The sequence below is a fragment of the Anabas testudineus genome, chromosome 7, assembly GCF_900324465.2.
Source record: "Anabas testudineus chromosome 7, fAnaTes1.2, whole genome shotgun sequence".
Lineage (NCBI taxonomy): Eukaryota > Metazoa > Chordata > Actinopteri > Anabantiformes > Anabantidae > Anabas > Anabas testudineus.
In genome coordinates, this window is record NC_046616.1 from 7,025,328 (window position 1) to 7,053,027 (window position 27,700).

At 38.7% G+C, this 27,700-nt stretch overlaps 3 protein-coding genes across 5 annotated transcripts; 1 reads left to right on the forward strand and 2 right to left on the reverse strand.

Annotated features, from left to right (window-relative positions):
• Positions 1 to 291: 291 nt before the first annotated feature.
• Positions 292 to 7,264, reverse strand: zbtb17 (zinc finger and BTB domain containing 17). 2 transcript variants are annotated; one of them, XM_026368724.1, is made up of 15 exons: positions 7,119 to 7,264; positions 5,997 to 6,253; positions 5,673 to 5,852; positions 5,140 to 5,472; positions 4,953 to 5,042; positions 4,456 to 4,739; positions 3,769 to 3,911; positions 3,377 to 3,677; positions 3,183 to 3,270; positions 2,907 to 3,023; positions 2,666 to 2,786; positions 2,373 to 2,503; positions 1,955 to 2,218; positions 1,758 to 1,847; positions 292 to 1,542 (listed from the first exon to the last, which is right to left on the reverse strand). In XM_026368724.1, exons 2-15 carry the CDS (start codon positions 6,199 to 6,201, stop codon positions 1,106 to 1,108), a joined length of 2,784 nt encoding a protein of 927 aa, XP_026224509.1. In that variant the 5' UTR covers positions 6,202 to 6,253; positions 7,119 to 7,264; the 3' UTR covers positions 292 to 1,105. The 2 variants fall into 2 exon arrangements, with proteins under 2 accessions (XP_026224509.1, XP_026224508.1); XM_026368723.1 differs by having other exon boundaries at positions 5,140 to 5,475.
• A 1,025-nt stretch (positions 7,265 to 8,289) lies between these two features.
• hspb7 (heat shock protein family, member 7 (cardiovascular)) lies at positions 8,290 to 12,363 on the reverse strand. Its single transcript, XM_026366931.1, has 3 exons — positions 11,905 to 12,363; positions 9,612 to 9,736; positions 8,290 to 9,496 (listed from the first exon to the last, which is right to left on the reverse strand). Exons 1-3 carry the CDS (start codon positions 12,080 to 12,082, stop codon positions 9,317 to 9,319), a joined length of 483 nt encoding a protein of 160 aa, XP_026222716.1. The 5' UTR covers positions 12,083 to 12,363; the 3' UTR covers positions 8,290 to 9,316.
• A 4,511-nt stretch (positions 12,364 to 16,874) lies between these two features.
• On the forward strand, positions 16,875 to 27,544 carry clcnk (chloride channel K). 2 transcript variants are annotated; one of them, XM_026366940.1, is made up of 20 exons: positions 16,875 to 16,935; positions 17,026 to 17,199; positions 17,855 to 17,986; positions 18,171 to 18,299; positions 18,851 to 18,990; positions 19,077 to 19,154; positions 19,559 to 19,634; positions 19,915 to 20,040; positions 20,593 to 20,677; positions 20,911 to 21,012; positions 21,483 to 21,567; positions 22,170 to 22,328; positions 22,955 to 23,024; positions 23,138 to 23,224; positions 23,740 to 23,956; positions 24,870 to 25,003; positions 25,382 to 25,452; positions 25,863 to 25,943; positions 26,418 to 26,504; positions 26,752 to 27,544. In XM_026366940.1, the coding sequence occupies exons 2-20, from the start codon at positions 17,055 to 17,057 to the stop codon at positions 26,788 to 26,790; spliced, it is 2,043 nt and encodes a 680-aa protein (XP_026222725.1). In that variant the 5' UTR covers positions 16,875 to 16,935; positions 17,026 to 17,054; the 3' UTR covers positions 26,791 to 27,544. The 2 variants fall into 2 exon arrangements, with proteins under 2 accessions (XP_026222725.1, XP_026222726.1); XM_026366941.1 differs by having other exon boundaries at positions 23,144 to 23,224.
• The last annotated feature ends 156 nt before the right edge of the window (positions 27,545 to 27,700 follow it).

Here is a 27,700-nt window from a genome sequence, read left to right on the forward strand (position 1 = left end):
AACCATGGAAATTAAATCTACTGTATTTATTAAATAAACAATGATTACAAGTTCGACTACTTAAATCACTCACAGCATTATTCCTGCATGTCTGTGTATTTAAATTAACATAATCGTATTATCTTGTACATATCCTATTTTCCTCTTAAATTTATACATTTTATCTCTAAAGATCCAACATGTACTGTTCTAAATTTGATGATAACAAGACTTAAAGAATTAACGTTAAGAAAACAAGTAACTAACAACATCTTGTTTTTATAAAAATAACAGCACAACACATGTCTGGTCATACTGTGATGAGTGTTTATTGATCAGATGATGACTTCCAGGGAGTCTAAACAATGTTACCAACATTTAATAGAGCATGTTGCAGCTGTTAATACAAACAAAGGACATAATGCCATAAAACCATTGGTGACAGTCTTGCTATCAGGGAAAAATGGGCAATTGCTGACAAGTTTGTCACATATCTCTTTTATCAGAGGTATTAAGACTTTCTTATAGAACACATAAACATTCAAATATTATACATGCACAGCATTTACAATGTTTGCCAGAATAAGATATAGCACTTCTTCAAAAAAGCAAGAGATAATATTTTCTCCATTTAAATCTTTAGTACCCCTTAAAGTTAATGTAAATAATCTATATATAATGTGCTTTCAATGAAAATACTTCAACTAAGTACAATAAAATATCTTGACTTTTTAAGGAAAATTTACAAATCTCATGTCAGTGATATGGAAAAATAACACAGTATTCTTAAATTAAGTAAGACTGAATTGTGGTGTAAATCTTACAGTCCTGCAATCAAGTCTAAAAATAAACTATACAAAATAATATAACCATCTCTGAAATTTCATCAATATTCACCAAATTACAGAATCTCACTTTCTTTTGCTGGAATTAGGACTGCAAAAACGTCATGAGTTATGGCCATAATTGTTTAAAAAATGTTGAATGTTATAAACTTGGTTTAGGTAAAGTTTGCTATTATAATTGTGAGATGTTGAGGCCTCATCAACTTCATACTTGTATTTCCATCTGCTACGTAATTTAGATTTCTCTTTATAAACAATATTTCATTCACAAATCTGCTCCTTTATGCTTGACTCTCACACTCCAGCTCCTCTTCTTTTTCCTCCATCTCCATTGTGGCTTCTTCTTTTCCCTCTGTGTGCACTTGAGTGTGAGTTTCCACTTCCCTTGCCTCTCCCCCCTCCTCATGAATCACCACTCCTGGCCCTTCTTCCTGTTCTTCTGTCTCTTCCACCATCCCACCTTCTGCCTCTCCCTCTCCATCCTGAGCACGGAAGATCAGTTCCCCTTCTTGGATGACCTGTTCAGCTGTCGGTTGCCATGTTGTGGCATTATCGCCCTCAGTGGTGGCGGCTGCTGTGTACTGGTAGAAGTCAGAATCTGCCTGAAACATTACCAATGCTTGAGCTGTGTGGATGCGTACGTGCTGGGCTAGGGAGCTTGCGTCCAAAAATTTGTCACCACATGAATCACAAGCGTATAAGATCTGGGTGTTGGGGTCTGGAAACAGAAAAGGAGTTGACAACCAAATTAAATAATTTGTATTTCCCATACCGTGTTCCCTTTAAAGTTAGAAATGTTAACCTCTTTTAGCCCAAAAAAGTAACACCTTGACAAATTAACATGGTCTTGTGAATTTATGGGTCTCTCAACATTACTTCAGCATGCCCACTAGAACTAGAATTTATCAGTGATTGAGTTCCTAGCAGCCATACCTGCTTCTTGCACCTTCTCTACCGCCTTGGTGATTTCAGCTTTTAAAGCCTCTGTCTCATCTGCAGACACTGATGCAGCCACAGGAACAACTGTAAACAGATGCATTACACAAGGTAAACACTTAGCATCCTTTCATACAATGTGCAGCACATTTCTCCCTAAAACACTGAGCTTGATGTTGAAGATCCTGTCTGACCTGTCAGCTGAGCTACAGCACTTGCTGCTAGTGCCTCGGTTGCTAGGGTGACGATGTCCTCCGTGCTGACGGTAACTATGTTGATCTCACTGTCGGAGGTGGCAGATCCCGCACACGCATCAGACCCCTCGTCTGTGCTGGCCCCAGCTACCACCAGCCGCTTCATACCAGCCTTGCCATGGTGGACGGTTTTAACATGGGAGCGCAGATTGTCCACCCGGTTGAATCCTCGACCACATTTGTCACACAGGAAAGGTTTCTCCCCTGAGAGAACAGGATAGACAAAACCCAAAGAAGAAAACTATCAGTTCAGCTGGATGCAGAGTAGCAACAAAGGATATTAGAATGCTCATGAGCTGAAAGTCAGTCTCCTCCTTTACCTTCAAGATAAAATGTATTATGTAAATTTTATTTGTACCTGTGTGAATGATGATGTGCTTCGATAGGTCTCCTACATTGACAAATGCCTTGTTGCACATATGACACTTGTGTGGACGGACATTGTCATGATGCCGAATGTGATTGGCCAGTTGACTGGACTGAACAAACCTGTCCAGAGAGACAGAGACATAACATACATGCTTTCTTTGGCTTCCTATATATAACCTGTCAAAATATTAAAAGGCTCAGTTAACAACCTTCACATCCAGGTACAGGTAAGTCTAAAAAACACTATGTTATTACTGCACTTGCAGTTTTGTGCCAGCTTACCTTTTACCACAACGGTCACACACGTAGGGCTTCTCTCCTGTGTGCTGGCGTACATGAGCGATGAGTGAGCTGGCCTGAGTGAATGCTTTGGCACAGATTGGACAGACACAGGGCTTCTCTCCTGTAAAACATAATCACTAGAGATTAATGTAGATAATGATATTTACCTTCCAGTAAATAAAGAGAGAGAGGTGTATATTTTTTTCATATTCCATGGTCTGCCTGAATGTCATGGGGGTACCTGTGTGGATGCGTTCATGCCGCTGCAGAGCTCCAGGGTCACTGAAAGCTCTCTGACAGTGCACACAGACATATGGTTTCTCCCCACTGTGAACCCGCAAGTGTCTTTTCAGATTTCCTAAAAAGCAGACATCATCACACCATAGAACAAATGGAACTGCTCAAGATAAAGTGGTCTAAATTTTTAAAGGATGTCACTGTTTCTTTTTAAGTCTCCTGTTACACACATGACTACATAATGGCAGATTACAGCAGTTAGAAAAAAAAGACTTCTTACCTGAAGTAGTAAACTGTTTGCCACATTCTTTGCACTTAAGAGGCCCATCGGTGATGTGGATTTTTAAGTGAGCCTTTAGATTTCCAACCTGAAAAGAAGACACAGCAATCAGATGAGCACTGGAATCAAATCATATTTGAGTTCTGTGGTAGTTGTTGCTGATGAAAAACTGTGTTTGTGATCCACTCTGTTACCTGGTTGAAGCGTTTGTCGCAGTGTGGACACTTGTTGCCTTTCTCTGTGTCATGAGTCTCGAGATGTCGCATCTTCGCGGTGGGGTCGGAGAAGGCCTTATCACAATAGTCACAGTGATAAGGCTTCTCACCGCTGTGCACCAGCTGGTGGCGCTTCAGGTTGCCAGATGTGGTGAAAAGCTTGCCACACATGTCACAACTGTAGCGTGCCTCACCTGTGTGGCGTTTGCGGTGCAGGTTGAGAAGGCTGATCTGACGATAGCTCTTTCCACAAGTAGAGCAGCAGTATGGCTTTAGAGGGCTAAAAAGCCACAAGAACACATTTTAAGACCGCTTTCATTAGAAAAGAATACATGTGCAGTAAAATGTCTCTGAATTATTAAGTAACTCACCTGTGCGTTTTCTCGTGGGCTTTACAGGCTGCAGGGTCAGAGAAAGCCTTCTTGCAGTCTCGACAACTGAACGGCTTCTCTCCTGTGTGAATACGCATGTGTCTTTTGAAATTACCCGTGTGGGTAAATTTCTTCCCACAGTCCTGGAAAGCAGAAAAAAATATCACGAAGAGTGAGCTGACAAACATTTATTCCCAGGATTTCAATACAAATAGAATCTACATTCATTCCTGGATATGTTTAGTCAGTTAATTCAGGTTCTCTGATATGACTTGAAAAGTGGATTAGTAGACTATAAAACTAAGGATTTATTCAGATATTTAGGTCTATATTGTTGTCATTGCAATGGGTTGCTTGTATAAGAAAGGAACATCCATTATTAGATGGACTTCCTATTCAGACACAGTTTAAATCCAACTATTATCTTGTTCATATTTACAAAAAGAATAATTCTGCTTCCAAAAGGTCTGATACTGTGGATATGTTGCCAGAACAATAAGGTCAACATGACCTTAGAAGAGCGAACTTTTGAATCCACATATGGCCCTGATAACCAAGTGCAAATGCATTTCTGTGATGGATGCAAATAAATCAGCTTTAATGTCTCTACACACAAAACAGCCACAGTAAGTGTGCCATAAGGTGTCAGTGATATTTCCCACCTTGAATCAGACTGCGATTTCTCACCTCACATTTGTGTGTCACGGAGCTGTAAGACTTTGACTCAGATCGGCTGCTCATAGATCCTGACTGACTTTGTTTCCCGTCTCTCTCACTGCTCAAATCAACTCCTTCCTCATGCTGGCTCGCCTCGCCATCCTCATCTTCGTCCCCATCTTTATCATCAGCTGCCCCATTGTCTGTCTCCCCAAAGTTCTCTTCCTGTTCTTCATCCACTTCTGTCGGTTCCACCACCTCCACCATCTTTTCAGTTTTTGCCCTTGATGAGCTTTCATCGTCTGAGTCATTGTCTGAGGATGAGAAGAAAACAAATACGTTACACACTGTGTGGAGTTTTGACAGAAAGTGGCAAAAATAACAATAATATAAAAACAAAGCCTTTGCACATTTTAACTATATCCCTTTTACTGATTAAAACCTTAAACATTAGGACAATCTAATTAACACAAACTTCAATTAAAAACAGACTGACACAGCAGCAGAAACCTGCACAGTTTACTCACCAGGTGGGAAGTTTCTTCGAGGCGGTTTTCTTATCCTTCTCCCCCGAGAGCTCATGTAGGATGAGCTGCCAGCAGATTTCAGCTGTGACTCTAAAAAAATAAACAAAAAATGTCTCAATGTTTATTTGTCAAGTTGAATAAAAAGTTAAAAAAATTAAAATGAATCAACCTTCGTTACAGAACATACTGGGTGTATAGTCTGTATCAGAAGGGTCGTCTTGAAATCCAGGTGGATCTTGTGTTGAATTTTCTATCTCCTTCTTTACAGGTGTCTTTTTTGGAGCAGAACTGTTGATGTTTTTGGGGGGTCGGCCTCGGCCTGAGTAAGATCTGGTGGGGCAGGGCTGAGAAACAGTCTGTTGTGTGTCGCTAGAGATGTCCTCCTTTAAACTGGCCTGATTTTGCGTGGACTCTTTATCTTCCATGGGAATGCTGGGAGGATTCTCCTCTTCTTGTGATGCCACATCTGCCAGGTCACTTTCCAGTTCCTCTCTCTGCTCTCTATCATTACCATGTTTTTCTTCTTATTTATTAAAGAAAAAAAAAGGTTTAATGACATACGGTGGGCAATTGCTGGATTTCAGCTCCACATTTTCAACTCTGATCATAGTGTAGAATCTAATTAAAAGATTGGGTTAACAGCTTTCTTAAGATAAACAATAATAACCAATTAAGTTTAGCTTTACATTGAAAAAACAAAAACTATATGATCGCACTTACCGACAGCAAAATCCAGTGTTATGAGGGAAGGAGCTGGATTTGCCATTGACTGGTATGCAGAACAAGCATTTACAATCTCTTGCATTTGTAGGAAGTTAGCCACAGCCAGCACATCCTCTATGTTCTGGGGATTTAAGCTCAGTTTGGCTGTGTACATAAACTCTAACACCTGACCCAAACCTGCAGTCATAATGAGAAATTAAATAAATCTGGTTAGAAAAATGGGGAGACACATTTGCTAATACTAAATATAGTATTGTTATGTACAATGTGAAAGAAGGTAAAAAAAAAAAGAAAGTTGTCAACAGCCATTCTGAAACCAACCTGCTGCATTGCTTATGTCCAGATGCACAACATCTTTTTGTTCCAGGAAGAGGGTGCGGAAGTACACGCTGCAGGCTGCCAAAACAGCCTTGTGGGCTTTAAAGTCAACACCGTCCACAACAAAGGTGCAGTCACACAGCAGGCCCTGCTTGCGTTGCCGGTTGAGCTGCTCCAAAACCTTTCCACTGTGCCAGGGGAAGTCCATTGTCTTGATGGCTTGAGGATCGTTGGAACAGGCTGGCAGATAGGCACACACTCTGTGGACCAATAACAAGTAATAAAAGTCACATTAGGAAAACTCAAATGGTAATTAATATCATCTTCCAAAAAACATTATCCCAACATTTGTAAAGTACCTCAGTACAAAAAAATTTAATTACCATGTGTCTATATTAAACTTTGTTCATTATTATTTCAGTGTAATAAACATTTATGCACAAAACAACATAACTCCAGCTTGAAAAAAGCACTTATCATATTTAGATGTTATGAACTGTGCCTAAAGTTACTATATTTCCTGAGGTGTGTCTTGCTTTGGGTTAAGACAAAAGTCAAACAAATACTTTTTATTTCATGCATAAAGTGTGTCTGGTTTATGCATTGTTGTTAGTGAATTACTGTGATGTATACACGATAAATATTAATTCAACCCAAACTGTACTTTAACAGTGAGGAATAACCTTTGATACCACAGCAATCTAATAACTAACAGCTTATGTTATAGGTTTCAGGAGGGAATAAAACCAACACTAGCTACTTAAATCAATAATGACTAAAAACCGGAATGTCACTGCAGCTGATGCTCTCATGACCATAGAAGTAACGTTAAGCTAGACGTGCTTTAAACAGCAGTAAATATGTTTTTGATGGGACATTTCTGTTAGTTTGTCTAAATGTTTGGACAGCTCGGGTTGACAGTGCACTACATCGATTACAATTCCTCAATCCTTGTAACTTTGTTATCGGGGATTAATTTAGCGTGCCTTGACATGCATGTAGTGCAGGGACAAGATGGCGGACTGAGGAGTACGGCCTCCCTTCGTCGACTGTTGTTTTCACAGCTAGCGCGGTCTTTTAGTGCCGCGTAAACGCCATTTTAATACAAACAAACTCCTAATTTACCTCTTCGTTGTCGGTCCTTCACTCTGGATTCAAACTGCTGGACCCAGCTGTGTTACGGAGTGTTTGAATCAGTTAGGTAAAACAGCCCCAATCGAGTTTTTCGGTGATCGATGCTGCCCGTTCACTCCATCCTCCGCCATCTTCCTCTCTCTGATCGATTGATACGGACCAGCCGGATGTATCACATGAGCATGCGCAGTGTTTACACGTGTTGCCGTGGGGATGACCACGTGGTGGCGCAATTAGCTCGTACATTATAATTTCTTTTGTTGACATAAAGTGAAGTAACAAGTACTGCTCCGATCACAAGTAAAAGTACACCTTCATATTGTTCTCTTAGGCTGAAGAACCAGTGCCACAAAATATACTTTAAATGCCAACTCAGAGTAATAAAATGATTTTCCTGGGTATCAAACTGAGTGAGTTCCTGACAAAAAAACCTTTAGGCTCCATAAACAAAAGTGCAAAAGAATGAACATAAAATTATACCAAAATAGTAAGTAGTAGTAAAGAATGCCCCATTTTAAAAATAATGCATTCGATAACTAGGCTATAGCTATGGGAGCATGTTTCTGCTGGCTAGTTGAACCATATACCTCCTGATGGTTATTCCATAATAATACATAATCATTTATTAGGTGATTATATTTTGCATTGAGATACATGATATTGATCTGATTTCATAGTTTTCTGCATTAATTTGTCATAAAATATGAGTCGAGTATTAACAAATATATTGTGCCTAAAGTAATAACACAAAATGTTCACATATTTTTTCTTGCCACTGTAATTACCAATTAAACTCATCAAAAAATGCCAGGAGTGAAAAGTACAACATTTTGTATAGTATTAGGTTAAAGTTCCACTGTCTTCTGATGATGAACATATCTTCTTTAGGCTGCCTGTTTTAATTGTAATTGTAATATTAAATCTTTATTTATTTGTTCATATTTAGCCAGGTAACATCCAAATCAGGTTTACAGTCTATTTTCCAAGGGCAACCTTGAAACTCTGAACTACAAAGGAGATGAAGCAGTGGTTTAAAGTTTGTTACAAATAGTTTTTTGCTGTAATAAACAGAGTCTGACACGTGAAGACACTGTGCTGGAGCATATAGCAAGTCAACATAATCAGCAACTAGCTTTTTTCACTGCTTCAAACCTAAAATGAAGCCAGCCTTAGTTTTGTCACATCAGGAAATGGTGCAGTACAGTGATAAGCAGTGAAATCTCGTGTGTATTATAATAATAATGATACAGAATCACTTCCAAAGCACTCATTAATGGAACATAAAAAGGATTAATTTAAAGCATACTTCCAGCAATACACAATAAATCATGTTGCACTGTTTTTAATCATGTGGCCTTCAGGGAAAAGCACAGCAAAATACAGAGGCCACAGCATTGCTCAGCCACAGTGAAGTAAAAAGCCACATAACAAAGGCCTCTAAATTATTTTGCTTGAATAGCACCTTTGAAATTCTTATCTCATGAAAGAAGGACAGATGCCTGATAAAAGCCTTCACACAAAAGACTGAACAGAAGGACTGTCCATCCTCTGTACAGTAACTGAATGCTAACTTGTTTCTATTGATCTGGAGATTATTTTGCCAAGTGGTGCTCATGCCTTACCCACCTTTACATTTCCCTTATTTTTTTGTATTTTTATCTGGATGTAATGTTGAGGAAATCAGTGTTGTTGGGCCAATTATACATTTATAAATGTTTAATTCATCAGCAAGTACATGTTAAATAAAGAGGCTAACCATGAATCACACAGACCAGGATGTTTTTTTGTCAAAGATGGAACATTTTATTCACACGAATAATAATATACAATAAATAATTTTTACTGGGAAAGTATGAATTTTATTATTCAATATTAACTTTTAGAACTATCAGGGGACAGGAGTGATATAGTGAACAGACCCATGTGTCAGTCAAATTCTGTACTTGCCAAAGCCTCTATCTGTCAAACTGTTATGTGCAGGTATGACCTACTGCTGCAGAGTGTTGTGAACCAGCTCAGAATATGAATAGGGAGAAACAGGATTTTTATGGAGGGCAAACGTGGCATGTTTTGTAGACCACAGCGTGTTAGATGTAGAATGGCAAAGTGAAGACAGGACGTAGGGAAAGCAGCATAAAAAAAACCCCCGCAAGATTTTAGAGGTTTGTCATTTGTACATCGGCCCGTCTCTAGATCTTGATTTCAGTGCGGAAGGTCTGTACGAGCTCATGTTTGGCAGGGTGTCGCCGTGCCCTGACTGTTAGGGTCCCTTCGGCGCCCAGTGATGATGTCACTGAGGTGGGGTCCACATCCTCAGGTAGCTGGCATTTGTGGGTGAATGTGTTCATCACCGAACCATCCTGGGCCAACTGTCAAAGACAAAATATTAGAGATGACTTGGAATATTATGACTGAAGTCATAATAGTCACTACACACAAACACAAACAGCATATTAATTCCAAATATAAAGAAGGGCTGCCCACCTTTTCTGCACGAACTTCTATCTGGTTATTGGATGTGGTGACGATGACGTCTTCAGGGGAGAAGTCTTGCACATCCACTGTGAACTGGTAAGAATCCCCAAGAGTTTTGATGTTTCCAGCTCCACCTAAAACCACCATAAGATGAGAAAAGATGTTAGACTACAGGAGGAAACTGGATTATTGCTTTATGTCTTTGTCTGCCAGTTAAACGTCACTGAATATGAATTTACTTGCTAATGAGCATAAAGTGACCTTGGAACTGGTGTGTTGAGCAACAAAGTGTGAAATTCCTTTAGCTTTTCTCTCATCAAATGATCAGCTTTAAACAAAATATTCAAAACACACGACACACTGTAGAGCACAGGCTAATTATTAAAAACTATTATTAATCCGTCTGTGGTTAAATTATAGCTTGCAGCTGCACAAAGTCAGTTTGAGCACTGTAGTATAACCTTCATTGTTCACCAGACAAGAAACAGAGACAGTGTAAAGTCACCGTTCAGATATATCTATGATGTATTTTCAGCATTTGACTTGTAGTAAGCCAACCTACAAAGATTGTTTTTAATAGCCTTTATTATTTTAATTAAAACAACATTCACAACTTTTTGGCCTTTTAGGAGCAGTACAACGATCTAAAAAAAAACTTCAATTCACAGTATTACCACCTTATGAGTCCACTACTCACCTAGTATTGAATCTGACTCGCTCTTCATCTGCTAAATGCCCCACTACAGTATATTCATTAGTTTGTTGCTATGTTCCTCTGGCTTATGGCGTTAGGCGTTTTTTTGTTTTTTTCCCAGTGGATTTTTCTTGTCCCTGAAAAGCTGGAAATACGTTTGCTAGGAGTAAAGCTTGGGGAACAAAAAAACAAAGAAATTAGCCTATTTTAATTTATTGCTGAGAGCAACTTGAAAGTTGGTTGATAATTATGTGTTAACCTGATAAAATAAAAATGTTCCTTAAAACATATCTATAACTGTGCAAATACTGTCCTTGTGCCCTTTACCCTCTGTGTACAGGGTATGTTCCTATATGTGGGAATGGTGGGCTTGTGTAGTCTGTCCTCTTTCAAGGTCTTCATGGTGGAAAGAAGGTCATGTGGCTTAAGTCCTGTATTTTAGCGTCACATGGAAGATAATCAGTATGTGCAAACTATACATTTCCAATATCACTCTAATCTACACACACGCACCATCGTGTGTCTAATTGTCCCGAGGGACCTGTCCTCAGTTGCTCTCCCTGAGGTTTCTTTCATTTATGTTTCTCTGACAGAGGGTGTTGCGTGCTGTGCAGATTGTGAAGCCCCTTGAGGCAGGATTGTGATTTGTGATATTGGGCTGTGTAAATAAAATGTCTAGAGGACCATGACATAAATGTAGTTTATTGTACTGTCTGGATGGTGACAACTGTCTGTCCCCAGTGAGTCTGAGCTCAGAAACATGACCTCACAAACGTCATCAGACTGGAAACAAGTGTGTAAGTGATATTACTGTATCTCACATGCAGGTTCGTTTGATTATGTGACATCATTCCTGCTGTGAGTGTGTGTGTGTGCGTGTGTGTTGGTCACTGAGCAACCATCTGGTCATTCCTTAAACAGGCGTCATCCCAGATAGTCAGTGTGTGAAGTCACACTGCTGGCAGTCAGTACAGTGTGTGTATGTGTGTGTGTCCCTTGCTTTTCCTTTAGCTGCACTCATCCTCAGGCTCCTATGTGGATCCTAACTCCAACTCTGCCCCTGACACGGTATATAGACACTGAGTCTTTGTAAAGTTAACACCTTCGCACGTCTGTGTGCACCGACAGTGAACTTAAACCGAGCAGTTTACACATTACAGAGGCAGAAAATAGAGTAGACGCTGTAAAGTGAAATGTCTTTAATGTGACTTTAATGTGTACTGTAAACAGCACTGACAAATTTGGAATAAAAAAGATGATCAAAAATGCACCTACAGCTTAGATTGTCTCTCACATGTGTTAACCTTTTTTAATTTATACTTTAGTTACTCCATCAGTCAGCTCCATGGCTACACTCTTACTTAGAAACACATTTTTGTATTCACACACCAACCACGCCAGAGTCCTTTTTCATTTTAAGCTGAGCCCAGTCTGTTGTCTCTGTGTGCTAAGCTGACATATTTTATAAACACCGTACTCTACACAAAATGTCTCCAAACAGAGACATGAATCTACTTAACAGCCGAGACTGCGACTTTAACTTGATGTCGCTATTATTCTTATACCACTTGTGTATACAAAATAAGTTACAAAGAAATTCCAACTTACTTGAAAACCCCAAGGCTTCACTTCCAGGCCTCATGAAGGAGCCAAAGTCCTCAGTGAAAAGTCCTCGGCTTTTCTCCATGTATGGGTTTGTAGAGGACGAGGATGAAGACGAGGACGAAGAAGAGGTCTGGTGGAAGCTACGCTCCGATCGATAGGCAGAGGAGTTGGTCACACTCATGGATGTGAGTGTTGGGTAAGGCAGAGGAGGAGAGTAAAGGAAAAGAAGAGGGAGGTGGAGAGGGTTGATTCTTCCAGTTGCGGCTCTGGGAATCTGCCAGAAGCTTAAATGTAGAAGTAATACACACAGATCTTCTTCTGTCTTCTGTCTTCCGTTCTCCTTTTTCTTTTTTGTTTGTTTCAGCTAAAATAACTTAGAGTGTTTTCCCACTGTCCTACAGCAACTCACCCATGACCCTTATATACCCTATGGTCCCATGCGTAGTTGGGAGGTGTGCACGTGTGTCACAGCTCATTTTAAAAGGGTAATAGTGTTCTATATTTATCATGAGACGCACAGAGCGATTGAGAGAAGGATCTGTGGTTGGAAAAGTTCGGGGCATTGAAGGGCCCTAAGGGTAAGAGCAGGAGAGAGAGCAGGGTCTGATAGAGAGAGGTAGAGAAAGAAAAGGGGGTGAAGGAGGGGGGGCAGTTGTCATTCCACACACACCATCCCTGAAATAGCTTTTCTCTCCTCTCTTTAATTCCCCCTGCACTCCATCACTCCATCTGCCTGTTTCTTCTGCTGTTTCAATATTCAGCACCGCATCTTTGTCCTGAAATTGAATTCTCACATGGTTCTGCCATTAAATGACACAGACTCCAATCATTGTCACAAGATTTTTCTTTTTTTCTCAGGCTCCAGTTCCAACTAAAATCTCTCTTCGAGTTACCTGTTTATGAATTTAACCTCTCCTTCAAAACACAGAACATTAAGCTGGATGACGACGGGAAAGTGAACTTAAACGTGAAGTGAAACCTCTTATGTCAGAGAATAAGTTAAGAGCAAAACAAAGATGGAAAGAATGTGCTTGAAAACAAAGCCGTCAGAGGGAGTAGGGGACTTAGTCATAGCATTACTTTGGTGCTATTAATATCTGCACGGACACCACAGCCCACCGTGATTTGAAAACACTCACTGCTTTCCTCTCTAGTTAGTGCTGCTGACAGCTAATCCATAAAACTAATTTACAGACTCTGTCAGTATCTGTCTGTTATAACATTAACTATTTGACTTTATTCAAACAGAGTCACCTATAATTTACCAACGACCTGTATAGGACACATGAATCACATGACTGATTTATTTATTGGGCACTACAACCTCTGTCTTACCAAATTAACATCTGCTGTTGTAATTATCTTGAATTTGAAATTCAAGACAGTCTGGTGTTGAAATAAACAATATTCTGTTTTGAAGCCAGGTTTTAAAGGTTAGACAGCTTTCTAAATGACAGCACACAGTGTTATAGTGTTATTCCAGCCTTATCAGTATAGAGCTCAGAGCCCCCTGCTGATGGTCTAAATCCAGCCCAGCAACTCACCACATCTCTGCCAGCGACTACTCTGCACCTCGTCCCCAGCAGTAATGTTGTTGCTTCACAGTGGCCTTTAATTCATAATTAGATATTGACCAGGCAACATTTTGCACCTCTGATGTCAATGAGACCAAAGCTGGTGGCAGCCTGCAAACATGAAATCAAATATCAAATGTCAGTGATGCTCACTTTGTTTATTGATTCATCCTTCATGTATATGGGAAACTTAAACTCAACTGGTGTCTCAATCTTCAAAAAGTAAAAAATATAATAAAATGAAATGAAGTTAAACAATAATCCCAGGACTGCTCTGTCGTTTGGACTCAGTGAGGGAGGTGGGGGACAGAAGGGTGTGCCCTGGAGAGCAGCTCCAGTGACAGACTGATCCACCTTCACTATGTGAGGGAGAGATTCTGTAGATACTGATACAATACTGTATTTTAAGGTGAATCATCACCAGTGCAATATACTGTAGTCACTTTATCTGGTATTTATTTATTCATCCATTGATGTGTATATACTGTACGTACCCATAGACACATATTGTACACATGTATAGTTCTTGTAGCTTTATAATGTTATTCTACTTAGTATTTTTAATATATATATATATATATATATATATATATATATATATATATTTTTTATGTTACATCTTCTGTGTACTTTACTGTTGTAAACAAGGCAATTTCCCCATTGTGGGACAAATACATTTTTCTTATTTTATCTTATCTGTAAATAAAAGTCAGTAACATGGGCACCGAGGCCTCTGTTTGCAGAGTCACAACAGTGATTGCTGACACACAAATTATGTATTATTGTTTTTAACTTTTGTTTGTTTGCTGTATTCTATTTCATTCTGCATGCAAGTAATAAGATCCCCAGAAAGATACAAAGCCTGCCTTAAAGTGAAAGATGAATGTGTGTTGAAATCAGGTTTAAATGTCTGGCATATGAAGGTACTGCAGGTCATAACCTCTAGTCCAACAGTTAAGTGCATTTAAATAAACAGAACCTAGTGGAAATAATTACTATTATTATTAATACTATAATTAAATTAACAATGATGATTAATTGCTATTGATGATTGATACATTTAAATGATAAATAGAAAATAAACAGTATTAAGGCATTGAAATATGTAGGTCAAAGTGAATGGGGATAGACACATGGATACTGGAAGTGTTATTTTGTTGTTTGTTATTCAGGACACATACTGTTATGTTTACCATGTAATACAATTCAGCATCACAGATGGTGCCAAAAATGTGAAAAAAGATGAAGGAGATACTGAAAAAGCATTGCTAATAATAACTGTAGGGTCTGAACCACAGTGATTATAAGAATATATTAATGATTATAAGAATGTCAACAGTGAGAGGAAGAAACACGCTGAGAGCGAATCAATCATATGCAGTAAACTCACATTGTCCCACATGTGACATTGAGTCACCTCTATATGTGTCTGTATGTGTGTGTGTGCATTCCTATCAGTCTACACACACGCACACACACACACACACACACACACACACACACACACACACACACACACACACGCACACACACACACACACACACACACACACTGTGCTTGGGTGGTGTCTGCTTCAGCTGCTGTGTGTTATATAATGTTGCAGACAGAGGAACAAATCCCACAGTGATAGACTGTGGCTGAGCTGGAAGGTCAGCTCACTGCTGCTGACTGTGATGGTCAGTTTCATATGTAAATGCAGAAATTCAGGAATAACAGCAAAACCCTGTTCACCAGCCCTCCATGACCTTTCTAAAGATATTTTTAAAACATTTGAATCTAATTTTTAATTTTCTAATTTACGTTAAATGTGCATAAAATTCTGCCTTTAATTTAACAGTTGAATTTAATTAAATTAACATGAATTCAGTATAAATAAATATATACATCTTACATACTCTTCTCTAATAAAGCTTTATGTTTACTGTTTGTGATTTATTCTATTCAGTTTTGCATTGACACTGTTACATAACTTGAATTACTTGTTGAGGGGGAAACCTTCTCAGCTCGTCAACAAAAAAACAACGACAACTAATGTGTCTGTTTGGCTCTCTAGTCACCGCAGTGTGGTGTTCCCATGGAAACAAGGTATTATACTGCGAAAATCCATCTGTATGTGTACACACATACAGACGTGCATGTGTGTACACATACACGTCTGTATGTGTATATGCATTTGTGTGTGCGTGTGTGTCACTCATAGCATTCAGAATTCCCATCTCTAAAATGAGCTGAGTGTTAATTGGAAGCCTAAAGGGGAGGAAGTGGAAGGTGGAAAATAAAAATAAATAAACATTAACTAAAATCTGTGTGTGTGTCTGCAGAACAATGATTACCTTGACCTTGAACAGGTTGCTGGAGTTCAGAAAGTCATTTCCTTCACAGTGTCGGACATTTAGGAGGATTCATGATTATTCTTTCGTGCTGAATGTCTTTTTCTGATCCTTGGGCACTTTTCAAATTAGAGTCTTAAAAGCTAATAACCGACAAAAGGTCACATCAGTGACATCTGCTCGTATTGATCAGAGCTGTAAGATGTCATTCGTGCTGAATGCTGCTCTCATGGTAATGATGAAGGAAAAGTAATCATAATAAAAACATTAATTTACAACTTTGATTCTGTTTAATTATTCTATAACTATATAATATCTTTGCTCAGTTTGAAGCATCTGGGCCTCACAGCTTGGTCCTAAAAGGACCCTGAGGAGTAGGTGACAAAAGGACAAAAAGGTAGCCACATGCCAAAGGTTTTTCATGTTAACATATCGCCTCATCTCACCAAAAACACTACTTTCATTGCATAGAGAATGTCTAATATTTCTGTATTGTTTGCTTCACTGTACATTTACATACTAATAGTGTTTACATTTTTCTCCTTAACCTGATCATAGTATGAAGGATTGTTTTAATAGATTATTTGTATTCAGATGTTATTTATGTGCATTATAAAATGTTATTTTAATGCAGACTGTCACCGGTTAATGGTGGGACAAATGGGAGAGAAGCCTGTGGGTGTTTCTCCCCCCTCAAGACAAGCAATTATGATAACGAGGGAGCATCTCTTGAATAAAAATAACACTAACCACTGACAAATCTAACCACTGACAAATCTTGTGAAACTAAATCCAAGCTATTTCAAACCAGGGACTTCTTTGCACTACAGGAAATGTACAAATATAAAAATATCTGATAGTTAACTGATTTTTTGTTGAGATTCATTAGTTTTCACTTGTCTAATACACAATTTCCTAGTTTTTTTTTTTTAAGAATATTTTTTCATACACTGCTTATCTGCACTCCAGGCAGGTGAAGGGCACTTACCAATGTTCCTTCAAAAGGTTATTATTAGCTAACCTTTCAACCATGACTGCTCCGTCACCTCTATGCTAATGCCTGTAATAACAGAGGTCAGTTGTGCTACCAGCTCACCTGCACAAAACGGGCAGATATTACATTCCTAAGGTAAGAGTATCTGTATTTGTGTTTTGCAGTAGCTATAACAGCATGCATGTGTTTAGTGTTATGTATTATTTCATATCTTTTTTCTCACAGTGTTTGTTGGAGACTGTCTTTTAGACAAAATGAAGAGCGTGGAGTGTGAGAGTGAAACAGACATAGAGAGCAACAAGCAAGAAGGAGGAAATCAATCGAATACATCCCAGACTAAGAGTCTGCTTCTTTCTGATGAGTGGAAACCATACCTACGGCCACGCACAATTGTCAAAGGTCAGACTGCAGTGAAAAATTAAACAATTAGGACGTGATCAATGCTGATCAGAGTAGTGCTTTCTTAATTAGGTTTGTGATATCCTACAGTATCTGACCTTATCCAACATCATTTAATGTTTATATTGTATTGCATTAAAAGTTAGTTTATTGTTCACCTACATTTTTAGTGCATTTATGTTTCATTAATATTCATTTTCCAAAATACGGGTTCTGTTATTTTGAAGCTTTTGCACAATTTCAGTTCCACGTTATATTTTTACACCTGTCTGTGTCCTGTGAGTGTTTGTATGTGACCATATTGCAAATGGAAAACATTGAAGTATTCTATCCTGTTTCATCTAAGGGAACAACCCTGGGGTGTCTCATAACCTTAATCTTTTAAGAACCTTGTGAGGCTTTGGTTACTAGGTTTTTTCTTGTGTTTCCACTGAAAGTTAGAAGCCATATCCTTCATTTAAACAGTGTCATTTCTATGTACTGCAACAACAATGGAAGTAATGTGGTGGTGATACTGTTGTCTAACTGACTGTTTTACAAACTCTGTATCTTAGCATCAATTGTAACCCAGACATTTCACTGTAATACGTTTTTGGCCTGACATGTGGCACAAATGAAAATATAAAAAGGCTAATTCATGTTTTTGCTGTTACAGAGTGGCTGCTGAAGCTGAGGTGTTGTTTTGGAGCAGTGTGTGGGTTGGAGTGGTATGGCTTCGCTGCTTTAGGCATTTTGACGGCCTTCCTCAGCTTCCTCATGGACTTTAGTGTACTGAAGCTGCTGAAGGGTACACATAAATACATACACAAACAGTTGCGTTGTAAGGACATTCACTGGCATACTATATAACTCCTTTCCATAACAACATGAGGAAAGGTTGAGCAATGTATCTACACTATGTAATAAAGACAGGTACACATACACAGGAAAGAACAGAGGTGATTAACACCTCTTCTTTGCTTCACTCGCAGCTCACCAGTGGCTTTATATGAAGCTGGACAACAACAGCCTGCTGCAGTTCCTCTGCTGGACTCTTTACCCAGTATGCCTCTGTGTTGTTGGATCAACGTTCTCCCACAACATCTGTCCCTACTCCACAGGTCCGTCTGTTAATATTTATACAGTTCATCAAGAAAGCGTTTCTTCTCTGCATGCAGACAGAAATAACTTTACTCAATGGTTTGAATTCAGAACACTTGAACACCTACTGATAAACTAAAAAGTCTTCTCCCCATATTGTTGTAAAACTTAATCCTATTGGTTAAATTTACTAAAGTTTTGGAAGAACTCTTTCTAGGATTTGCTATTACTTAAAGCTTTGTAAAAATATAATTTTTCCTATTTACCACAGTTCCTTATAAATCATTGGCACTGCAGCCTTTCTGGGTTCTTGATAGAAGCCATGTGATCCAAAGGATTTTGGATTTCTGAGACCTTTATGAACTATTGATCTAAAGTCCAGATTGTTATGTTTAAATTTAAGGTTGTCTGTTTGTGCAGATTGTTCTCAAGTCTCAGCCAAAATCCTTTTCACCCATTTGTCCTTTATTGAATTATTCAAAGATTATTACTGTGTCTTCATTTTGAAGTTCTTTATTACTTTAGTACTTTTGGGATTTTTCAAAAAATCTTTTGCTTAATTTACCCTCAGGCTCAGGGATACCAGAGGTGAGAACCATTCTAGTTGGCTTTGAAATGCCTCATTACTTGTCTGTCACTCACTTGTTTACCAAGTACGTGGGCCTCATCTGTACACTGGCAGCTGGCAGCACTATTTTCCTGGGCAAAGTGGTGAGAAGCATCTGATTTTACCTGATGTGTAGCTTTTTCTTATAAGTGTGTGTAGTCTACATTCTTACGATGTCTCTTTTCATCAGGGTCCATTTGTGCATCTTTCTACCATGGTGGGGGCCTATCTGAGCAACCTCTGTTCTCTTATACAAACCAAACACAGGGTAAAGCCACAGTGAAATATGTGAAAAATGTTATGAAAGGTTTATTTCTATCTGAAAACTGTGCATATTATTGTGGCTCAAATTACTCTATTGACACTTATACTAAATAACTCAGAGAGATTTATCACCAGACTGCAGCTTTGTGGATATTTATATCCATTAGCTCTTTGTTATGGTTTTCTAGTCTATAAACTCCACTTCCTTTTTCTCTATTTCTGGCATTATAGCAAACAGCTGCTTTCTGCATAGCTTGGATAATCTTGCTGTATGCCACATGCTGAGCACCAAATGATAGATGCACTAATTTAGGAACCAACTGGTGGACTCAGAAGAGAATTTAGCAGCTTAAAAAATTGCCATCAGGAGTTGGAAACCAGAACTATTACAGATTATTTCTGTTTTAGGACAATGCTTCTCGAGAAATGCTGGTTGTAGCTGCTGGAGTCGGAGTAGCCAGCTGCTTTGGAGCTCCCATCAGTGGTGAGAGACAGTTCTGAAAGGCTCATTGTTAGAAATCAATGATTTTTATTTGTATTCTCACACTTGTGTGGTTAATGCATTTCCACCTCCTCACCACCATTTCCCTCTTGCAATCTTCACACCTCTGCTCCTCCATCATGTTTATGTGCACATCCTTTTCTCTCAGCTCTTCTTCATTTAATCACTTTTCCACTGAATGACTTTTGTGCAAAATGACTTCATCTAAGTCATCATGTTTTTCTGCTGTTATTTTGTCTCTCCCCCTCATGTGGCCCTGTAGGTGTATTGTTCAGTGTGGAGGTGATGTCTTCTCACTTCGCCTTAAGACAATATGTCCCATGCTTCCTCTCAGCTGCCTGTGGGGGTCTGACCTTTCGCCTCTTCTCAATGTGGAGTGGAGATGAAGGTAATGGGCACTTGCTCCCTCACTGTGAACAAGGAAAAGGTTCATTATAGAGTCAATGACACCTTGACCTAAAGAAAAGGGGCCACAGTGGTACACTCCCAATGTTTGAGGAATGCCCTTTATTTTAACATGACTATGCAATGGAGCTGAATAGGGCCTCTGGTTTGGATTGCTGCATTCAACAATAATATTTAGTAGGAATATTCAGGTGTCTATTAACTTTTGGCCATGTTGTGCATGAAATCAACAGATAATTTACACTATCTAAAAACATTTTTATATATTTTTTTATTTTGCATATACTAGAAAGCATCTGTATCTTAAAATGTAAAAAAAAAAAGAATTGAACGATGTTAAATGAATGTTGGTGGTTTAGTATCAGTAATGTTCACAGCTTTCTAATTATGAGAGTGAATAGGAACCACAGGTTTGGTTTATTATTAGCAAAAACACTGAAAATTTTTAATGAACTCTCAATGCAGTAAAGTGAGGGAAGGTTTCAAGTTTGTGAAAGGCTGTGGGAGGAATAACTGATTTGATTTACCTTCACAGAGACTCTTCAGGTGCTCTTCAAAACTAATTTCCCCACTGCAATACCTTTCTACCCATTAGAGATCTTGCTGTTTGCTTTCCTGGGGTAAGTTTATTTTTGACAGCATCTTTTTTCTGCAGTCCCAATGAAAAGCCTTTGACCAGTACTGATGTGTCATCCTCCTGTTGTAATTAGCATTTTTCATTTATTCACTAATTTCCTGGCCTCCTTCTCCTCATGACTTCCTCAAGTCTAATGACTTCCGTTTGTCTGTTGCTGCTTAAAATAAGCCTCTCGTTTCTCACTGTTGATTCCACTTGCTTTCTGTTTGCAAACAGGTTGCTGTGTGGCGCTGTGAGCTGCTGCTACTTATACCTCCATCGAACGGTCCAGCAATTCACCAAAACAAACTCAGTCCTCAAGAAGATGCTGACGACAGAGTGAGAGCTCATTCCCTAAAATGTGAAAGCCAGATTGTGATGCAGAGATGAGTCACCAGTGGTGTAAGACAGACTCATGAGACAGAGCTTAGGTGGAGTGTCAATACAAATAGAGGGGCCTGTATCCTAGGAGAACAATTAAGAACAATCCAGGACACGTTACACTCTTCTGAATTTGTTTTACCATAGTCTGCTAATATTTGCAACTACATGACTAATATAAATAGAAATAATTCAAATTAGTACATATAGCACAACATAATATGTAGTGGTTTAAAACACACAATAAACCAATAAACCTAAACCCGAAAGAGTAGACTGGAAAAAGAGCAGAGCAGGTCCAGTCCTAATGTTTACTGTGCTTAAGTCACATGGAGCAGACATTGGATTAAATCCTGTTTACATTTCAGTTTGGATGAACTACAGGCATTATTAAAATGTTGCCTATATGTGTGAACACCTCTTTGCAGGAAAGGTTTATATGCAGGCATGGTGGCCTTCCTCCTGGCATGTGTGACGTTTCCCCACTTTGCTGGTCAATATATGGCTTCTAAGGTAATCAGCAGCATTTAAAGGCTCAGTCTGTAATTTTTGTGGAGGTACCTACACTATGCATGAGCTATTTTGTTTGTATTATTTAGTGTCAGTCCTGCATTGTGCTCTGTCTCAATGCTGTAAATACTCACTAATGTTGTTTTCACTTCATGTTAACCTGTTTAATAACTATTATTATTTTGTCTTTTACCCTACGCGTTTATAATTATGTGACGTATCAGTCCAAACAAAAAGCAAAGCAAACTAGCAGTGGTAGTACTCAGATAATTTACCCAAGTAAAAGTAGTACTCCAGAAGTTAACGGTAATGTTGTGGCATTAGCATGGATTTAAAAGTCAAGCACTAGCATAACACATTATTATTTTTATTTAAAAATAAAAAACATGTTTAGATTTAATATTTCTCAACTTTAGAAGGAACAAATTGACTTTAGCTAAGTATTTAGAGCTGCACCAACAATAACCTGTCTTGCCATTTCATGAGGTTTGTGCACACACATAAAACAGAACAATGCTGCCTTATCCTTTACATTGGCCTTTTGCTTCACATTAGGTTTTGTTGCATTCCAGAAAGGACTCTAATGACAGTCATCTCCTCTACAGTATACCATGAAGCAGCTCCTCACTTCCTTAATGGACAGCAGGCAGTGGGGCTCTCAAACGCATAATGCCTCTGTGCAACTAGAGCCTGAGCCTTGGTTTGAGTGGATCTCAACTGGGAATCCTTTTTACTTCTCTCTGACTTTTTTTCTTCTCATGAAGGTACAAACACTGAAAAAGCAAATAAAGAGTCTTTTATTTCCATCAGCCCTCTGATAACCAAGAAGAAGAAACCAGGCTGGATCACTCACTGCCTTTGTTCCCTTGGGACACAGTGACCCTTAATTGACATACAGTAATTGACATTTTCACAATAGAGTAAGCAAGCTAAAAACCATTTAACCTTTGAGGATGAAATGTCTTGTGAAACCTGATGCTCACTTACAGCGCTGCTTGCGGAAGGATATATTTTACAGCTGTTTAAAGTGAAAAATCTCAGCAGCCAGTCAAGTAATGACTGAGTCTTTGGTATTCATCCAAAGTCCCTTCAATCACCCACATATTTATTCTGACTTTATACTCTAAATGGAATGGAAACTCTTCAAGACAAATAGCACTGAGTTTCTTACAGTATTTTTTTTCCAATTACTACATGCAAATATGGAATATAAATGAGCATGATTCAATATTTATTTATGTAAAACTGATTTGTGAGCAGGGCAAACATCTCCCTGCATTCAGACTGAGGATTCATCTGCTGTGCAATACTGTGCATGCTACTAAAACTGTTGACAGAACTGTGATGTTTCAGAGATGTGATGATCTGTGTCTCTGTTGTTGGTTCTGAGATGTGGATGTTGGTCCTCGCCTGCACTTTGCCTGTGCCAGCTGGATACTTCATGCCAGTCTTTGTCTACGGTGGGTATATTTTGTGGAAGACCTAAATGGCATAAGTTTTAGTATGCTAGCTCTCTGCATTCTGATAGGATAAACTCAAATCAATATCTCATGTATGTGTTTCGGTTTTTCAGGAGCAGCTTTGGGCCGTTTGGTTGGAGATGGGGCAGCTCATATGTTTTCTTTGACTTCTATAAATCCTGGGGGCTACGCACTGGCTGGTAGAAAAACAAAACAGCTTTATAGTGTTAATATATGGCATTTAGTGTTGCCAACACATTGTTTATATCTATTCATGCATCCTAGTATTGCACAAAATCTGCCACAAGCTAATATTTTACCAATATCTGATCATCTTTGTAAACTTGGCTGAGAAAATACATGTATTAAGCAGCTATAATATGAAATTGAAACTGTGAAAAATGCAGGCATAAATTTGTTCACAAAACACTATGTTGTGTTAGATTTTACTGTAACATGGACTTAGGGATTTTCACTGTAAACAAAACTACATTAGAAATATAAGAAATTAACAGTCTCATATCAGAGGTGGACAAAAATGACCAAAAGTCTTTATTGTGTAAACCAGGGACCAGGAACTGGGTTAATCCAGGCATATATATATATATTGTGTTTGACAATTTGTAATAAAATACTAATACGCAAAATACTGATTGTGAACAAAAGTTTACAACAGTACCTTAAATAGTCCCACAATGTGTTTTCTGCCTTGAAGGTGCAGCAGCTTATTCTGGGGCTGTGACACACACCTTGTCCCCAGCGCTCTTGGCTGTAGAGGTTACTGGCCAGTACAGTCATGCTGTACCTGCCCTCGTTGCCACGCTGCTGGCCAATGGCGTCGCTCGCTCTCGACACCGCCCGTCTTTCTATGACGCCCTCAGTATTGGAAAAAGGCTCCCACACCTGCCGTCTCTGAAGAAGGTTTTCCCTCAGTAAGTAAGAAAAAGTGCCAGATGTAAAGAATACATACATACAAACATAAAATAATGAGTAATAGTAAATAATGAGATCCTCTATGCATAGCTATCATTCATACTTCTGTAATAAATCACTGACTGTGGTGCATTATGATTACAATTTACTAAATGGCATGATGGTACTGAAGTGACACGTACAAATGCACCACAACAAACCTTTTTTTTTTTTTTTTGGAGAGATAGTCTTCTTCCTCGCCGGCATTCTGCTATGACTAATTATTTATTGAAAGCTCTGATTAAACACATTAAGAGCTGACTCACTGCTATTGTGGCTAAAAGTCACATTGTAGTTAGATGGAAATTGTAACAGGAGCATGCTCAGACATGTAATTAGGACAGAAATAAAACATTTTGTCGATATCGTTTTTGCACCACCAAGAAGGACTCTGTCTTTTTTCATCACATTCACTCTGAATTTCAACCCATAATAACATTTAGGTAGAAATCAAGACGTCATCATCCACGGCTTCAAGTAGTCCTCTGACTCAGACACCTCTGTCTGCCAGGCACCTGAAACTACTTGTTTTTGAAATAACAAAATGTTTCAGTGCTCACAGCAAGAATGGTACTGTTTGAGTTATAGTGCATTTTATATAGCACACCGAATCAGCATTAGGAGTGCAGTTGGTATTCGCTCTGTGGACATGTCAGATCTATTCACTAATGTGCACATTCTTGTACCCCATGGATATTACGGTATATTGGTGTGAATTAATCTTGATAACAAGACGTATTTAAATTGTCAATTGTTTTCAGATTAAATGTGGCACCTGCTGGCTACAATAAAATAATTAGTACCATCTGCAGTAATTTAATTAAATTGCACTTCTTTTTGTTCCACAAGTGATGTGAGTCATCTTTTTCGCAGGCTTCCTTCTACACCAGTTGGACAGGTTTTGGGAGGGAAATCAGTGCAGCTTCAGAAAGCAGCTGGGCCAGCAGAGGTTCAAGATGCTGTCGACAGCAGCACGGAAACACAAATCCCAGTGGTGGACTCACATGGTGAGCAGGTTTTTGTCAAGGATTGTAGCCCAAGATGTGTGTTCTGTCTAAATCTAAAAACAAAAAATAAATAAAGAAATACATTTGAGGATGTCAAATAATTGCCTGAGGTCTTTATGATCATTAAGAAACTGTCAGATTCATACTGGTTAAATGGGATGAAATAATGAAAAGATTCAAAGTTTTACAAGTTAGCAATTCAGCAGGGTTGAAAATGGCTTAATAAGGAGCTGACAAGCATGAAAAAGTTGTCCAGCTGAGCCTTTTAGCAGAAATCCAAAGGATGAAATGTTATGTTTGTACCAAAGAGCTGCACACGCTCTTCAACATAGAACTGACAGAAAATAAATTGATTCTCTCTCCTCTCTTCTGTTTAAGAGTCGCAGATTTTACTGGGCTTTGTTCTGCGATCAGAGCTGCTGATGTTCCTGCGTCACTCTAAGAATGAGGTAAAAGGCTGGATAGACTCAGACAAGTAGCTGCAGAGATCAGGAGAGGTAGAGGAGTGAATTGTTTGGTGCTGTTTAAAAGGCAGCTCATGTATTTTCAATCCATTCGACACTGACTGAAAACAGTTCCAAAAAAGGGAGCAGAATGTACCAACAGGGCTGCTGGCTGACGTAAATGTTCATTTTTTTTCACAGCACACATGCATTTTACAGCATAAGCTACTGTAGAGATAGAAATATACTTGATGAGATCAGAAAACTGATTTACAGTACAGGATTGTAACAATGCCAAAAGACACACACACAGTTTGTACTGTGAATCATCTTTTTTCAAATCATACTGAAAGCTGCAGCGTTGTTAGCATACATGTGATAGAAACTGCATACAAATATGAATTTTGTTGTTCTAGACTATAGAAAAACATCTGGATGAGGTTTGCTGCATTCACCCAATCTCTGTCCTGTTATCGCCTCACAACACTATTCAGGAGGTAAGAAGGTTTGGGACATGGTATTAGACCTTTCTCCTATTCACTTTCTTTTACAGACTTTGATAAGAAGTTAAGTTAATAACACTCTCATATCTATACATTAAACATGAAGCTGGAGCTGTGAAGCGATTAGCCTTGAAGACTGGATGTAAAGGGAACAGTTTCCCTAGATTTCTCCAAATCTCAGCTATATCAGCTATGCACCTACCATGAGCTGCTGAATGTGTGATTAAGTTTAACAATTTACTAAAACATTCAACATATGAGTAAGTGATAAAATGTCAGTGTTGTGTTCATAACTTGTCTTTTCTGCCCCCAAGTGGCCAAACAAATCAGCTATTGTAACTTTAATAACATGAGAGTCTTCTCATCTAACTCATGAGAAGACAATAAAGTGAATGCACATACATCCCAAAATAGTAAATAGTTTTTAGGTCCGTTGCTTCAAATCCAGTTTCCTATGTGCTTTTACAGGCCTACAGCATACTGAGTCTAGTTGGAGCCCAGACGTTGTTTGTCGCAGATGGAGGGCGGCTGGTTGGGCTCCTCACATGGCCAGAGGTAATAAGACCTCAGCATATTGGTGTTTTCTCAAACCAACACTCACAAATGTAATATTTTGTATTGTCTTACTGACTGATTTTTGCTGGCATTTGTCTTGTCTATATGCAGTTTGCAAAAAAGACCACGTCCCTATATGACTTTGTTAAGGTTATGCCGAGTGTAGGAGGCAAAACAGCTAATAAGAAATTCAAAGCAGTGTCTTTCTCTCCCTCATTCCTTCTTTCTTTCTTATTTTCTCCTCCAGATGAAGAGAATATTAGAGGACTTGACCAAAGAAATCTGAACAGTGACACAAGAAATAAGAACATTCATCGATCTTTCCTAAGCAAACATGACTCCATCTTCTCCTGATTAGCTTGTAACACAAGCCTGGACCTAATAATGATGTTAGAGCCAGGCTTACGTTCACTGAGCTCAACTATATTTGCACACAAACAAAACTGTAATTAGTTGGAACCTCCTATGATATCCATTTGTCAGAGCTTATTAAGTTACTTTTTACTGGAATTACCAGGATTGCGTCCAGTAAGGGGTCAGCACACTTTGTGACACTGCTATATTAAAAACAGTCTGATATTATGTTTTGTCTGTTAATATGATAAAGTGTGTTTTCCTTGTAAAACCAGATGTCATGTCCACTCATTGCTTAAGTGTATGTGGGGCGGGAACAAGACATCAATGACAGGAAGAAGATGCCATTCTGTAACTGGTGAAAATCACTAGACTATGAGAGAAACATTGCTCATAACTGCAAGTATGACAATAATTAACTCAGCAACACACCAAACATAACTCTGCCAGCAGAATCTTGAATACACTTCAACAAAACATCTTGGAAACCCAAAATCAAATGACTCCAGAGGGATCAAACCAAGATTATATCCAAAAAAGAGTTTCAGTGTGGTTGTTTTACATCTGGTTGCTCTGTTCACACCTGCCCAAACAAACCAAGAGGGAAAGTAAACCAGAATTAAACAGGGTTAAGTTTGTTGTTGTATCAGCATCTTGTGGTGATGCAAGTGATTCACCTAGCTGAAGTAGTCCACAGTATAATTCCCTATTATGAACTACAAGTGTTCCAACAAAATGTTAAATAGAAATGTATATTTAACCTGTTATGTCTTTGGTGCCTCCCATTGGTAGCACAGAACCATCTATGAACACTGTTATACTCCTTAGAGGGCAACACAAGA

Excerpts from the sequence above, each read along its gene's own strand:
- zbtb17 (XM_026368723.1), bottom strand. The coding sequence starts at position 6,201 with ATGGACTTCCCCTGGCACAGTGGAAAGGTTTTGGAGCAGCTCAACCGG. Across the intron at positions 5,853-5,996 it reads GGACATAAGCAATGCAGCAG|GTTTGGGTCAGGTGTTAGAG; the intron begins GTTGGTTTCAGA and ends TTATGACTGCAG. Across the intron at positions 1,848-1,954 it reads TGCTGTAGCTCAGCTGACAG|TTGTTCCTGTGGCTGCATCA; the intron begins GTCAGACAGGAT and ends ATCTGTTTACAG.
- hspb7 (XM_026366931.1), bottom strand. The coding sequence starts at position 12,082 with ATGAGTGTGACCAACTCCTCTGCCTATCGATCGGAGCGTAGCTTCCAC. Across the intron at positions 9,737-11,904 it reads TGAAGCCTTGGGGTTTTCAA|GTGGAGCTGGAAACATCAAA; the intron begins GTAAGTTGGAAT and ends TGGTGGTTTTAG. Across the intron at positions 9,497-9,611 it reads TAGAAGTTCGTGCAGAAAAG|TTGGCCCAGGATGGTTCGGT; the intron begins GTGGGCAGCCCT and ends TGTCTTTGACAG.
- clcnk (XM_026366940.1), top strand. The coding sequence starts at position 17,055 with ATGAAGAGCGTGGAGTGTGAGAGTGAAACAGACATAGAGAGCAACAAG. Across the intron at positions 17,200-17,854 it reads GCCACGCACAATTGTCAAAG|AGTGGCTGCTGAAGCTGAGG; the intron begins GTCAGACTGCAG and ends TTGCTGTTACAG. Across the intron at positions 26,505-26,751 it reads GGCTCCTCACATGGCCAGAG|ATGAAGAGAATATTAGAGGA; the intron begins GTAATAAGACCT and ends TTTCTCCTCCAG.